This window comes from Zosterops lateralis (genome assembly GCF_965231275.1).
Source record: "Zosterops lateralis genome assembly, chromosome: 5".
Lineage (NCBI taxonomy): Eukaryota > Metazoa > Chordata > Aves > Passeriformes > Zosteropidae > Zosterops > Zosterops lateralis.
Window position 1 is genome coordinate 52,703,889 of NC_139766.1, and position 15,571 is coordinate 52,719,459.

The 15,571-nt window shown below is 40.1% G+C and overlaps 1 protein-coding gene across 1 annotated transcript in view; it reads right to left on the reverse strand.

Moving 5' to 3' along the window:
- The window catches only part of GRID2 (glutamate ionotropic receptor delta type subunit 2), a 681,673-nt gene that overhangs the window by 54,064 nt on the left and 612,038 nt on the right, over positions 1 to 15,571 (reverse strand). The window contains exon 14 of the mRNA XM_083862309.1: positions 11,021 to 11,187. Coding sequence (XP_083718435.1) covers positions 11,021 to 11,187 — 167 coding nt within the window. The remainder of the gene's footprint in view (positions 1 to 11,020; positions 11,188 to 15,571) is intronic.

Sequence of the window (15,571 nt, forward strand, 5' to 3'; positions counted from 1 at the left end):
ATGGGAGGAGAACAGCTTACAGGAGAAGCAAGGGCTTTGCTCAGCATCCAAGTGATTTGTGGGGTCAGCTTGGACGTGTTGTTCATCCCCCCTGAGGTGAGTGTCCTGTAGCAAGCTGGAGTGACAGACCCTTCACTTGCAAAGCCAAGCAGGAGGGGGTATTGCTGCATGCTGCTTTTCTCTCTGCTATCAGCCCAGCCACACACACAAATATTTCATTTTGGGGCTGAGAATAAAACATAGACACTGCTACCAGCACAGCTCACATATACTTGTGTATACAACCATGAATATATTTTTTCTTGTTAAAACCTGTCAGTGGTTCTTTCTGAAACCTTGTATTTTCAAGAAGACTTGTAGGTTTAATCTGGTGCGAGATTAAAAAAAATCTACTACTAAAAAAAATTACTTCTCTTAAAAAAATTAAAAATTAATGCTGTAGGTGTTTTTTACTTAAGAGGGACATGAAGAATATGAAGAAACTTTCACTTCCTCAGAGCTTCACTCATGCTTCTTTTTCAACTGCTTTTCTTCTATGGATTTTACAATTTTCTCCAGATTGATATAAAATGGAAGGACACAGGAATTTGATTCTGTGGGTGAGGCCCAGTGGCTTTTTGAAAGCCCTGATTGCTGCCCAGGTGTGACTGTCAGAGCTGACACATTTCTGCAGCTTTGCATAGCACTTCACAGTGTAAGAAAAAGAAATGAACATAAATTCCCTGTTTCATGGGGACCTTAATCTTGAGCCTTACATCTAAATTATGCCAAAGGCATATTATGGGATTAAATTCTCTCATCAGCTAAACCAGTATAAATCTGGAGTAATTCCATGATCTGAAGATCCACTGGTAATTAACTAATTCCCCCCAAACCCAAGGAAATCAATACAACCAAACAATATTAAAAATGAAATATCTATTTCTCAGTTACCTCAAGGCTCACTTCACAGTTTTTCTCATGTTTTGCTGTAGGAATATCCCAGACAAAGCCAAAAAAACCCCAACCCAACCAATCCTGGGTCAGGAATTTCTAATCTCTGCTCTCAAGGCTGCAAAACTGCTAATGATTCTGCTGCTTTTCTCTCCAAATATTACTGTAATGGATTTTGTTTGTTCTTTTTAAATTAAAAAAATAATTGAATTTTTAATTAAATAAACAAACAAATCCTAACATAGCTTATCGGTCTTATCACTGTTCTGTAGGAATCTGATATCTTTGAGATACCAATAATCTCTTTGCTCCTGTAGAGGCACCCCACCTATGAAACTGCAGCCAATACAGTTATTTTTCTTTTTAATGCTTGTCACCAGCTGAAACCTTTCTGCATTGGCGGGAGCAGCTGCAGCATGTACTTATCTACAAAGCCAGGTAATTAGGTGGCAGCTTTTCTTCACTGCTTCAGAAATTCAGCTGTTAGGCTATTCTTTCAGCTGAAGACAAAAGTAGCAAATAGAAGGAAAAAAAAATTCAAATGCAATAAGGATGAAAGGATCATAACCTTTCCAAACAAATGAAATTTCCCTGGCTCAGCCCTTAACTGTGAGGGCTTTCTGAGTGAACTGGCAAAGCCTGAGCACGCTATCAAGCACATGCAAGAGGGAGATGTGCTCATGTGCCATGACAAATTATTGCCACTAGGACTTGATCAGGAGTGTAAGCACGGTTCCAGATAGGCTGAAATCCCTTGTGATGTTTTTCTGTGACTATAACAGGCTTCTTATTAAATCTCTCTATTGAGGGTGATCATGAAAAGAATATGATAAAATATTTGATTGAGAGGAAGTCCCAATATGATGTACTTTCCTGATTTACTACCAGACAACTGAAGAGTGCCATTATCAATACCTTGCATGCAAACTTGAAAGAGCAAACTTTTTCTGATTAAATTCTTTTATATTGGGTTATAAATCCTGCCTTCCCATTCTCACCTTCTTGAAAAAAAAAAAAAAAAAAAAAAAAAAAAAGAAAAGGTCATTTAAAGCATCTATTTCTGTTCATTGACTCTAATTTTATTCTGTTTTATCTATTGTTCTTTCTGAGAAATTTCAATATTCTGGTTCTATGTAAGACTTTTCCCTTAGTCAGGAACTGCAGTCTGTAATAACAGCAGTCAAGGCAGTTCATTCTGGCAAATGCATGTCAGAAAAGGACTGCTGTGACTTTGAAATATTGAAAGTGACTGATAACATAATGTGTGAAGCAGAATAAATGCATAGAAATGGAAGTTTTAGCTGAGAAGTCAAAGTATGAACAAAATACAGTGTCAGAGCTCTGCCCTGAAAGCTCTCTGTGCAGGTGGTTACAACGCAAATTACTAAATGCACTTTGCAAAAGTGTTTTATGAATAAAACGGCAAACACAGTTTTTTTCCTTGGCCATATCATCATTTCTGTCTGCTTTCACACCATGCTTTAAGTGGAAAACTTGGGGCTGGAAAGGCATTTGGTTCTGGAAAGGCATTAGGACAGTTATCAAAACCATGATGGCTGGGATCAGGGCTCTGCTTTACTTTGGGCTAACCTAACACAACTGGCACTAAAGCAGACTATAAACAACATTGTTGCACACTGTGCAAACAAGACTCTCCAACATTAACCAGCTGGTTCACATCAGCAAATGCTTCCATCTGTTTTAACCCTGCCAAGCCTCTCTGCCACCACCAAGCCTTCTTTGAGATTTGGGCAGAGGTCTGTCCAATTTCATAATGGCTCATCACCAGAACATTTTTTCCTCAAGACTACAGAGGAGTCAGAGAGTAAAGGCTTCCCCACTCCATCTTCATCTTCAAATTAATCCAAATCTCTCTATCCACTGCACGCTCATGTATTCGTGACTGTGCTGGGCAAACTATCTGGCTTCTCCTCCCAGTTTCCTCATTATTTCCTTGGGGAGCAGCCTAGAGCAACTTACTCCATGGGATTGCTCTGAGACACAGAAGACTTCTCTGGATAGTTTTTTTAGATTTCTCACTTTGCTAATCTCCTCCTGCATGGAGCTGAGCAATAAGTCAGGCTGCATTTATTTGCCCTCCAATAATTCCTGAGGAGCATTTAGCTCCTCCCCATCCTCACTGCCTGTCCTGTCACTCCTCTTGTTCCTGCAACAAGCTTTCTTCTTCCTCATATCCTATTTCAGCAAGGGAAGACAACTCGGCTAGGAAACCTGCTACCACTCTTCCTTGGCTCTACATTGTGGAGACTTTCTACATGCTCTTTTCCTCTTCCCCTACCCCTGATCTTGGCTGAAGTCATAAACCAAGGCTAGCACCTTTTTTACTTACTGATGATTCAAAAGAAGGGGTGACAAATAGCAGACTGGTGTTTTACACCAGGGCAAATCTCTGCAGGCTGTGATAGCCCCTGTTGCAGCAGTTCTGGTAGAAGCAAAACTCTTAGCTCAGATATGGATAAATCCTGCCAGCTGTCATTCCATCAGGTTCATTTCAGCTTTTAAAACAAACTTTATTTTCAGGCCTTTTACTTTTATCTGGAAAACAGGACTAGCTGAAAACGAGCCTTATGGTCCAGCTAAAGGTTAATTACTTTTTAAGGCAACAAAACGGGTTAGCAAAGATCTATTACTCTTTGCTCTTTTCCTACTCTTGATCATTTTAGCTGAAATAGGTTGACCACTGTTTTGAGAACTGAGGCCAAGAGCCAGGAACCTTTAGCAGGCAGTGCTGCTGTGGGGTAGGTGGGCTAAACCCTTACTTGTGGTACTTATGGTTCTATCATCAAGGCAGCTGCATGACTGGATCCCTCCTATTTCCAGGGAAAGCTTTGCACTCGTTTTCCACCCTCTTTAAAGGCAGTGCTGCTGCTCAGCTGAGCCAGAGTGAGAAGTTACAACTGTTCTTCTCAAGACTGCGACATGATGCACACCTTAGAGAAGGCAGCCAGAAAGAAACCCCAGCTCTACTACAGGACAGTGTGCACTGATGGTAAACCTAATCTCTGCTTCAGGAATTCATAAAAGGCAAGTTCTTGGAGGGAAGCCACTCACTGAGACTTCTTTTAGCTTTACTGTCATCAGATTTATAACCAAGGACTTTCAAATTCTGCAGCCATGCACTTACTCACTCCATAAAACTTTAAAACACATGAACAACTCAGCTTACAATAAATGTCGCTTCCATATAGTTGGATGAGCAACACTGTTTCCACTGACTGTACTGCACACCTCACTGGGTAATATCTGGCCATTTTACACGCCAAGTCTGAGGTGCCTAAGGCTAGAAAAGTCGATAGAAAGTAGTAAGAAATAGCTTGCAAAGTGCTCTCTACTGGTAATTTAACACATCACAATTAGACTGTTTTCTTTGGGGTGGTTCATGGGTAATGACGGGGAATTAATATGCAGAAGCATATCCTTACCTGGCTTGCCTTTGTGAAACTTTGAGTGCAGGACCTTTTCTGAAAGCCAGCACTGATTAGGAAAAAGAATGAAGCTGCTTTTTTCGTGGTACCTTTTTTTTTCCAACATGCAGTGATGTTCAAAAGTTTGCCTTCACCACAGCATTGCTTGGATGCAGAGGTGCCTTCCCATGGTGAAGCAGGCACACACCTCTCTGCTGCTCATAGCTCTATGCTGTCTGAGAATGGAAGATCTAATGCCTTTCCTTATGATTTTCTTTCTCATGCTTCACAGTGCTGCTACCTCCTGATTCTTTAAGTTACCCCATCAATTAATGGGGTTATATAAATGACATTAATTAATGTTATGGTATATTTAAAAAGCCCTAATCTACTCACTGCCTTTATATGTTTTGATTGATTATGTGTATGTAATAAACTCCAGATCTGCTGCAGAATCCTTTAACCTATATCATCAGTTAATATCGCAGGAGATTAAGTAGCTGCTAAAGTCTGTGTTTCTTTAGGCATCTCCATCCTTTTCAGCTCCTAGCCATGAATTTACAGTGAGACCTGCAATTCCCAGGTGCACACCATCAGGAATCAATAAAGCCATTTCTCCTGTTCTCACCACGTGGTGTGTGGGAGCCACAGATTCTCTGCAGTCCTACAGCCAGCAGCCCTCGTGAGCGAATGAAATGGGGATGGGTAATAAAGTCAGGAAACACTTCTGATGGCAGTGCAGGAATCTTCAGAACCTGAAGCTCTGCATTAGGCAGTTAGATGAAGAGGATGCAGAGGGACAGTGTCAGATCATCTGGCCCTCGGGCAAAGCTATGAGCAATGTGCTTGGACAGGACTGCAGAGCACTGTAAGCCTGGCTCAGATGCTCGTGGGCTTGGTAGAAAAAAGAAGAGAGAATAGCAGGGGGAAAAAAGCTTTCTGTTAGGGATTTCTCATGAAGTAATGGATGCCACTTTTAAAAATCAGAATGAAGCTACATCTTTTCTTATAATCCATTTGGGGTTACAGGCCTTCAGCCTGGATGCAGTGGCCTGGAGTAAGGTGTGCAGAGCATGAGCACTGCAGCCCCAACAGGGCAGGCAGCGCTTCCTCAAGGTGGGTCTCCTGGCAGGAAGGGCAACTGCAGCTTGTCTTGGAGGACCTGGGTTAGCAAAAAGGAAGATGGATATGTTTTGAGACCTAGAGCCTAGTGCAATTCCCAGTTTTACCCCTACAAGTCTCATGTAGACAGCAAAAAATAGGATAGACTGGTTATTTTGGATGGTCAAGGAATATTACCTTGGGTGTGGTTAAATTTTTTATTTAGTATCCTGGTTATCTGAGAAACTACCTTGTTACTACATGCTACTCTGAAGTTAAGGCTTTCATTAACAATGACTGTATCTGAATAAATTAGGACTGGATTCTCATGTCAGATTGCTCAGAAACCTGGAATTAATTTTTTTTTTTTTTCTCTCACTAATGTAATTTCAGTTATATGAACTTGTGACATAGTCCAAGAGCAGACTCTTAAAGTTAAACTCTTCTTTTTAAATTCAGGAGTTTGCTTGAAGTCAAGTAATTCTCCCAATTTGCAGAGTTTCTTAATTTTTCTGGAATTATCAAGAAAAAAAAGTGCTTTGGGTGGATTTAGGTAGATTTGACTAGTTTACACACTATATGTTTCAGAAAGTTATATATACAGCTCAGAATAGGATTTCAATTCTTAGCAAACTACTAAGACAAAGCAAAGCTGATTTCTTACTAAGGCATCCACTATTCTGCAGATGATCAAAATATTTAGTATTGAAAAATCCAATTATGTCATTATTGTTAGTCCTCTGCAGGGTTAGGGTATAATGCAAAACTCTTGTTTTTCATATAGCTGGTACAAGATAAGTCAGAGACAAGTGACACTTTCTTGGGCTTTCATTAAAAGAATATTAATAAAAAAATAGGGGGATCTTCTCAAAGAAAGAGGTATATAGTCCCAAGGGCAGAGAAAAATAAATCAAGGTAGTTAGGAATAAAGTAATTTTCCTTGCACTGGAGTCTTTGGACATAAGTGACCTCCAAGACACAGAATGAAAATTTAAGGAGAGACAATAAATGGTGAGGAGACAGGAAGAACACATATTTATGGCTCAGGGCAGAAACTTTTTAAGACTCAGGATTTTGCTGATGAGATGCAAAAAGGACAGGAGAATATCCATACCATTTATTTAAAGCAGCTGGCTAATGATTTTCTAAGGGGCAATCTGAAATGCAATACAATGGCTTTCTTCTTTCCCTCCATAGTTTTGGATATCTGAAAGTGCACCACTTGCTGCTAGGGAGGTGTCTCTGGGCTTCCCACAAAAAAATCATTGTAAGTGTCCATTTCTTTTCCCTTCTTAGGACAAAAGATGTGATTGACTTCTCTAGCAACAGCACAAATTCGCTGTGACTTTTTGTGGATAATGTCAAATTCAGAGTGGGGTTTCTGCAGAACCTATATGATAGTTGTACCTTCCATAAATTTTGCCCTCACATACCCCCTTACCACAGAAAATCACCAGGAACTATGGAAGTGTTGAAAGTGCTCCTTTCAGGCACAAAGACAACTTTAGGTGTCCATGAGCTTGTGCTTGGCTGGGGCAATTGTGGAAACACAGCTGGTGAACAGAAAAGAGTCCCATACTGTAGGCTCTAAAGGCAAGCATGCCTTTTCTTTCTTATTCATCCTATTGTCACTGTTTCCTTTTACCTAGAGGAGTATGGATGTTTTTTGGAATATGAGGGGTACAGAACAACTACAGCTTGGTATTTCAATGGTTTTGGGTGTTGACAGGTTCCAGTCAAGCAAAAAGCTGACTGCTGGCCTCTGCTGAGCTAGAATTAGTGCTTCCTCTCCCTTTGCCTCTAGTGTGCTGTGTGGCCAGGATTGTAGAGCAGGAGAAGAGGGGGAAACAGCAGAAAGAGTGAGGACATGAACAGGATTCCAGCCCTTTACAGACACCCCTCTTTGACCCTCACCAAAAGCCAGCCACCAGTGCAGTGCCTGAGCCACAGCTGCAGCACTGCAGGAAGCACAGACATTCTATGAAATACTCTGAAAAGCATCTGCAATTATATTTATAACTCCTAGGGGTGCAATGGAAGATCTAAAGTTTAAGTCTGAAAAGAATTCTTAACAGCTGTCAAACTTCGTGTCACCACACAGCTCCTCTTGAACCAAAAGACACATCCTATTCAAGCTCTCCTAGGAAATTTGGCAGTTCCTATTATTACAGCCCCTGTCATTACCTTGAAAGAAAAATATATAAAGACATGCTGCCTGGAGGCTGCTGGTGCTCAGAAGGTTAAGTCTTAGTAGCAAGGGAAAGAGGACAGCAATTTACCTGAGCACATCACCTGGCTGCCTAGTGGCACAGTTGTGTTTGTTAACATTTGCAACATGAACTAAGTCATCAAGATGGCTATGACAGGCACATCTTTCAAATATTACCCAGCTTATTTTTCTATATTATTCATATTACAGCCACATATCTGTTTTCAGGATGGACCTAAAGCATCTGTTTTCAGAGACAGCATTAGGCAGGGCCTGGCCACAGATGCTGTGTGGGATCCCAGCTGGCTGCTTTGCCATCCCCATGCAGCAAAAAGCCAGTCTTATACCGCAGTCAGGCCATTCACTGCTGCTCATGCCTTTGTTTTGGCACAGAAAGGATTTTTTTGCTTGTGAAAACGAAGGGTCTCAAAGACTCTTTTTTTTACACTGCTTCCTGTTGGTAAACTTTACCACAGTGTTACCTTGACTGCAGCTCACGCTGTGTAGCTTTAGAGAGAAGGGGTGTTTATGCCACTGTCTCTTTTCCTGTTTCTCTGGGAATCACCTGAACATTTGGAAAAGGTACTGAAAAGCTTCAAATGCGTGCCTGTGCTTCCTGCACAGAGAACAAAATCTCCTGTAAGCTTGCCAGACCTTTCACAGCTGCACCCTAGAGATTTAACACTGTGCAGTTTATGGCTTTATATGAAATTTCTTAAAAGAAAAGGTCTGTATTTTCACATAAATATATTTATTTTGGGAAAGATCAAGAAGTGCCAATATATTTTAAACCAGTTCCCTGCTGCTTTAAAAATGTGAAATATTCATGTGAACATTTGCTAATCCTATACAATGAATCTATTCCTCCTTCTATTTAGCATGCAGGCTGCAGCTGCTGAAGGTTGTTGAGCCTTTTCATTAGGAAGAAATGTAAGGATGCTGTGTGAAAACTACATGGATGTAAACTTCAGGAACAGTACAGAAGGGTGTTAAGAACAAGACCTTGTAAACTACCTTGTAAGCCTGATTTCTCTTTCCTGTATTTGTTCTTATATGGTCTTTCACTGGTTTAAACTGTAAATCTATATTTATGGACATAATTAGAAATGCTATGTAATATGCTCTCATAATACAGAAATAAGAATATAAGCACAGCAGCACACACATTTTCAGAATATATCTCTCAGGCTTTCTATATTCTGCAGGAGGTAATATCACTCCAAGCAAATTCCAATTTCTCTGTTCAGCCATTATTCCTGCTAATGTAATGAGTTATTTTCTCACCAGTGCTAAGTTCTGCGTATCCGTGCAGATCCTCCTGTGGCCCAATATCTGACAAATAATCCCTTTCTTCATAAACCTGAACTCTGACAACTTTAGCAGGAAATCAAAAATGGGTGCCTATGATCCCTGATTCCACCAGGGGACAACATATGACCTTGGGATTTCATTTAAGTCTCCTGATGCTATGGATTCTCTAAGCATTAAGTGGAAATAGCATTTGCTTTCCTGAGAGATGCTAATATTTAAGTATTGCTTCGAAGATCTTCAGATAAAAATACCTATATATGTGCAAATTTTTATGCTTCCTTCTGCTTTCCCATAGCTCCAAGATATAATAATACACTGAAAAGCCAAATTTTCTTATGAAATAGAATTGTACTTGGAAATGTCAGGCCTGCACAGACCAATGATCCAGGAGTTGCTGAAGGCTGTGTATCAGAAGAAGCTGTAACCCAACCTTTCCATGTGATGAATACCGAGACCAAGAAGAAACTCTCTTACCCCAATCAGCCATAACCACTTTCCCCCTTTGCCAAGAGCTATTCCCAGTACATAAACCCTGCCACAAGCAGCCTCTGAGGGCACTCTGGATGCATCCACCACGACTTGCAGAGCAGCGGTGGTGGGCATGAAGAACACGGGTGTGAGCTGCGCCGCATTGCTGGGCAGTTTCACTCTGTTCAGTTATAAAGACACAGACTGTGAAATTCCCTAATGACTTCCAAATTTTGTGCTCAAGCTCACATGGATAAGGCTGATAAAGAGAGGATGACTTAACACCGTGACAAGCACCTGAGAACTTTTAACAGGTGGAAGAATTCCTTTGAAAGATTACAGGAAGGAACTCTAGTCTTTTGTTTTGCATAGAGACCCCGAACAGCAGAGTGCCAGAGATTTTAAGCAGAGCCATAGCTGTAATATGACAGTATTAGGTAAATATTCTCCTCTAATACTCTTTGTAATATACAAAGAATATACATGTTTCATTAAATTTTTTTTTTTTTTTCTGATCCTGGGAAATTTTTTATCATGTTGCTGCTACATTACCACAAAATTCAACAACATCACTCCCAAAGTGGAACAGATTCAATGAACCCAAGTCTTCTATGTTCATGCAGTAGGTGTGAGCAGACAATGACTCCTCTGGACCTGCAGAGTGTTACTTACTGGCTACTTTCTCCCCTACCACAGTCTTTGGACAAAGGCAAAGGCAACAGCCCAAATTAAGCAGATTTTTTATGTTTACCTAGCAGCCACGCAACAGAAATCCCACTGCAGCAACTGTAAAGTTTTGCTTCATACACATAACACAAAGCAACAGAAACCAGGCTGAGAGACCAGATTCAGAACGAAAAAAAAGGATCAGGAGACCAGCTCACATCTTCTAAGCACCAAATCGCAGATATTACACTTTTTAAAAGTTTAGCAGTATTTTTTTACATTTCACACACATCCTGATTTAGGAATCAATACTGGAGTGAAGCACAAATACTGCAAAGGCACAATACATGCAATTAATTTACTATTTCTGATCTTAATAGAAATACAGTACCAGTAAGCATCTCTAGAGATGTCACTTTTGTAGTCCAAGAGATTGATTAGTACAGGGATAAGTACCTATGCTTTTGGGTACTAACAGGAGTCTTTCCACCAAAATATCAAATGCTCTTGTTCATCCCCTTTAGTTTTCCCATCACAGTCCAAATTCACTTTCTTTTTCTTTAAGAAACAGCTTCTGTAATAGAAAGGGTTGAGTTATGCTGACTCTCTATAACAAATGAAGCAACTCTTTCCTCATTTTCCTGCTAATGAAGTTGAGTTTATCTCATTAATGTTTTTCAAAAGAAACAAGAACAATTCAAATAAGAGCATCACAAAGTGTTTTCAATGCAGTTTCTAGAAAAGTGAGTAATTCAATGTGTCGGAGAGAATGAATGCGTATGCAAGAAACGAAGTGGATTGCAAATACAAGATGTTTTCCCTTTGCCAAAAATTAAATTAAATAAAAGGGTCCAGAGCTGAGAGAAACCTTCCCTGAGTATCTGCTCCTCCTACTGCAGAGGCTTACCTTTGTGAGAAGACATCTCGGTAGGGGCTGCCATGCTGCAGGGCGATCCCGTATCCTCTGTCCGCGACCGTGTTCCCCACCGTGTAGAAGGAGCACTCCGCATCGTTGATGGCCACGTACTCCAGCACTGCTGCGTCCCACACAAAGGCATAGTTCCCGTGTTTCACCTGTGGCAAACACAGGAAAAGCTCAGACTATGGACTGCTGAGTCCAGGAGGTGGTCAGTGCACCTGGAAATGGGGCAGTTTCAGCACAGTCTGCTATTTAAAGGAATGGAAGTTTGGGTGCCCAAATGCTGCCAGCACCAAAGGAGCACCTCAGCTGAAACTGAAGAAATGTGACCTGAAAACAACGTGCCATCAGTGACACAGTGCCATGGAGAAAATATGGACTGCCTCTTTTCAGGGAACAAAGGAAACACCACGATCCCTTCCCCAGCACTAAATTCCACATGAAATCCCCCACTGTTTTTTCTTTGAGCTGTAAAAATGACCATTTGGAGGAGGGTAGGTATTTCCATTGGGAGAAGCATGGCAGAGTAGGCATGGGTATGCACAGGGAAGACCACCGTTCAGGATGGTCCACATTTCAGTCATGCTTCAAGTTCTGAAAGGCTTCACAAACACCCATTTGTCGTATGGGTTCTGTGGGTAAGATCACACCAAGTAGATTTATCAGGATTACTTTTCTCAGCATGAGGCATTTTCACATATCTTCAAAGACTTTCACAGAACAAGATCATGTAAGCCATTTTAACTGTTTGATTAAGATAAGTCCAACCAGCTCATTACACTGAAAAAGCTTTTGAAGTAACATTTCCCCATCCATTCACATTTGAAACAAATCCAGATTTTTTAAAAATTTAAATATATGTGATGCATAGAAAATTTAAGCATTAATTTAGAATCAAGCCTTTAAAAACAGAAACTCAGTCTATACAAATCAATTCATTTCTGCTTTCCAGACATACAATATTTTTTCTGAAAAAACAGTAATCTCTAGGTGTTCTGCCAGACCCAGATCTTCTGCTGGTTTTCTATTTCTTTGGTCTCTATGTCAGACCTGAAGAATCCCTCTGCTTTTTTCCTGCCCCTCTGCTTGGCTTCATTTAGATTTTCCCCTGTACTGTATTAGGCAACTAAGCTATAAAACTAGGCTGAATCCATTGACTTTGTACATCTAATGGGAATAAATACGTGACAGCTAAGTGAAAAGTAAACAAAACACAGAAGGCCATGTGGGGCCAGGCAATCCAGAGAGAATTCAAAACCAAGTCAGCATATCAAAGTAAGCAATGTCAGTACATCATTTAGATTAGGCTTTGACAATGTAGATTATGTTTTTAAAGACTGTTTACATATAAAAGTTACTGAAGCAAGCCACACCGTCTGCTTGCTCACAAGATGTAGTGCACAAGGAACAATTGCATTTGGGACACATTCCTTTTTACTGCAGGTCTGGCAAGGGAATATTTCCTATTTCCATCTGTAGGCATGGCAGGGGGACGACTTGTGCAGATTTTGGAGCAGAAAGGGAGTCCTAGTATCTGTGGACTCCACAGGACTTGGAGGATAAAGAAAATTCTTTTCAACGTTCACACACACACACACGAGCAGGACTGGGCCAGTTTTAATCTTCAGGCTCTGAAAATTGTCAAGAATATTTTTTTCTCTCCTCCCAGTGGAGGTTTAGGTCTACCTAAACAGGCAGAGAATAAGGGATAGAAGAAAATTTGCAGTTAATAAACAATATAACTTGTATCCTTGTCCTATAGGTACTGCCACTCACAGAGTCTTCCTAGCACGGGTTGTTCTCATCTTCCTACAGGCACCACTTGAGTAAGAAATAGCATGACTGAGAAAAAAGCCCTTCCTAGGAGAATTTAACAAGATAATGACTCAGCCTGAAAAAGGATCATGATGGGCAGAGAATAAGGGAGGGAAATAGGAGACAAAAGCAGAGGATCAGAAGTGGGCAAATGAATCCTGAAAACGATCAGATGGACCTTCTGAACAAAAGAGTTAAGGAAAAGTGGGGTTCAAAACCCAAGTAATTTTACATGTGGGACACGACCTTTGAGGCTATGGAAAGAGCAGGGGGTTATGTTTTGACACTTGCTTTTGTCCTAACATGCCTTTTTATCATCTTAGTGCATTGAATTCACCTAAGAGCTTGTAGGAGACTTATCAGCTGCTCAGCTGGTCAGGAAAAATTCTTTTGATTTAGCTGCCTTGCTGTAAAACAACTCACAAAGAGAATATATAAAAGTGGTAAAAGCACTTACTGTCAATAATATCTGTGATGAAGTGGTATATATAAGATCCTCAGAGCGGAGTTAATATCATCACAGTTCAGGATCCCACAAAGATATTACTTTTCATAGATAAGATCTCAGTGAGCCTCAGTTAAAGTGCATGGGGCACAAAAGAGATTGAAGAACCAGAAGAGATCATTCCCATCATGTACCTTCAACACATGATTGCTCCATGCATTAAAATACATACTTTTTAGCATTTTTGCCCTATTCACTTATAAATCCAAGGAATTCAAAACCATGGAGCAAATCTAAGTTGTAATTGTCATGCTTGCAATCCCCCTCTTTAGAGAACTACTTCTTGGTCTAACATTTTTCTTTGCTATTCGGTGTATTTATTCTTATTAGCTATTTTTTTTAATCCTTATGTCATTCCTAGGTATTTTTGCTCTACTGTTCTAAATACTCACACTCACTCACACTTTGAGGCTGACACCTTTCAATTATTGATGGATCTTTCTGCTACTTAGCTGAGCTGGATATAGCTTTCTTTAATCTCTCCTTGCAAATCTATCAGTTCAGCCCTCCCATTAGCAGTGATACTACTTTTGAACTGTCTCCAACTTTTAATTTTTATGCATGACAGAAACACCTGTTTCACTAAGACAGAATCAGTTATCTGCCAGCACTGGAGCTATAGGATTTCCTTTTTAACATACTTTTCTTCTGAGAATTAGTCTGAACTCCTTGCCCAGGGATCTTTCACACAGCTCAAGACTGGTTTTAGCTTAAAGGACTAAGAATAAAATTTTGCTAGAGTATAGCATAACATGAACACTGCAGATATTTCACAGATTTGTGCCTGCACTATGGAAAGAGGAGATGTTGCTCTCTGTAAAAGGAGAAGGGAATTTCAGCACAAAATGTAAATTAAAAACTTTTATCCTTCTCTCTCTCTCCCTCTTACCATGGGAAGCATGTTTGCAGCTCTTCAATAGCTATGCAGAAGACTTCTACTTTGGGCCTCAAAATCAACAACAAAAATTCCAGCTCTGTATTATGAGAAAAAGTTAAGGATCTTACGTTCAGCCAATTATGGGAGCTAAATGAAAGCAGAATCTCCTTGGGAAAAGAAACGAATCCTTGCAACACATATAACTCACTACTCGCAGAACTGCATCCCCAATTCTACCTTTCCTCATCATTATATTGGCCTTTTGTGCAGAGAGAACAACATTTCAGCATGGTGGCAGATCTGGATGCTGCTCACACATGGCCACACAGCCCTGGGTCGCCGGGGAGGCAGCACGTTATCATTCTGCAGCAGCCCCAGCTCTCTGGTCCACCAGGGCATGGAGAACTGACATTTCATGCCCCTTCCCTGTGGCCTCCCACCTGTCACCATGGCAGAGGCTGAAAAGACTTTGAGTATCTGATATCTATTGTCATAGGGGGAAAAAAAACCCCAAACAACAAAACCAGGCAAAATTGTAACTGTTGGTTGTTCATCAGGGTGTTCTGCACTACAGTGGTCATTAAGTGAAACTAGGAGGTGTGGTACCTCACAGAAATGTTTAACTTGACTTCACGGTCCTGTGAGCAATTCCAAAGGAGTTACTGTGAAAAGGGTTGTTACACAGAACAGAAGTCATCAGCACATAGATGTTAAAACTATTTCTATAGAGGTGTTATATTTCTATTGTCTATCACTGAACACTTACAAAATTTTTCTTTGCTGAAGCCCTGTCTATTGATATTAGCTAAAATTTATCCTGGATGATTCCGCCAAAAACCTGTTGAGTTATAAGAGGAAAACATTTTAAGCTATTACACTGTTGCACATGCACATATTTTATGCCAAGAGGGATGTGGATAGTATTTCTTGTTACAGCTAACCTGCTCATGCAGAATAAGTCAAATAATGTATTTGTGTACCAGTCTGGCATTCTAAAAGCACATTCCTAGGTCTAGCAAATGTTAAATTTCAGAAAAAAAATTTGTAAGTAAACAACAACCAATTGCTGCAATTTTTCATATTTGCATTCTTGGATATTATCTTTGCTGTATTTTGAATTCCTCTATAAAAATAGAGAAATACAAAGAATCCTCATGAAAGAAAAAGAAATACCAATAGATTGCAGGTTAAAAAGAACTGGCAGTTATTTTTCCCGCAGACCTCTTTTAGATATTTCATGGTACATAAAATGTGCTAATTGTTATAAAAACAATGGAACACCTAAGGTCAAGGAGTTTTAAGTTTAAACTGATTAAAATGATATTAATTTTCTAGAAGAACA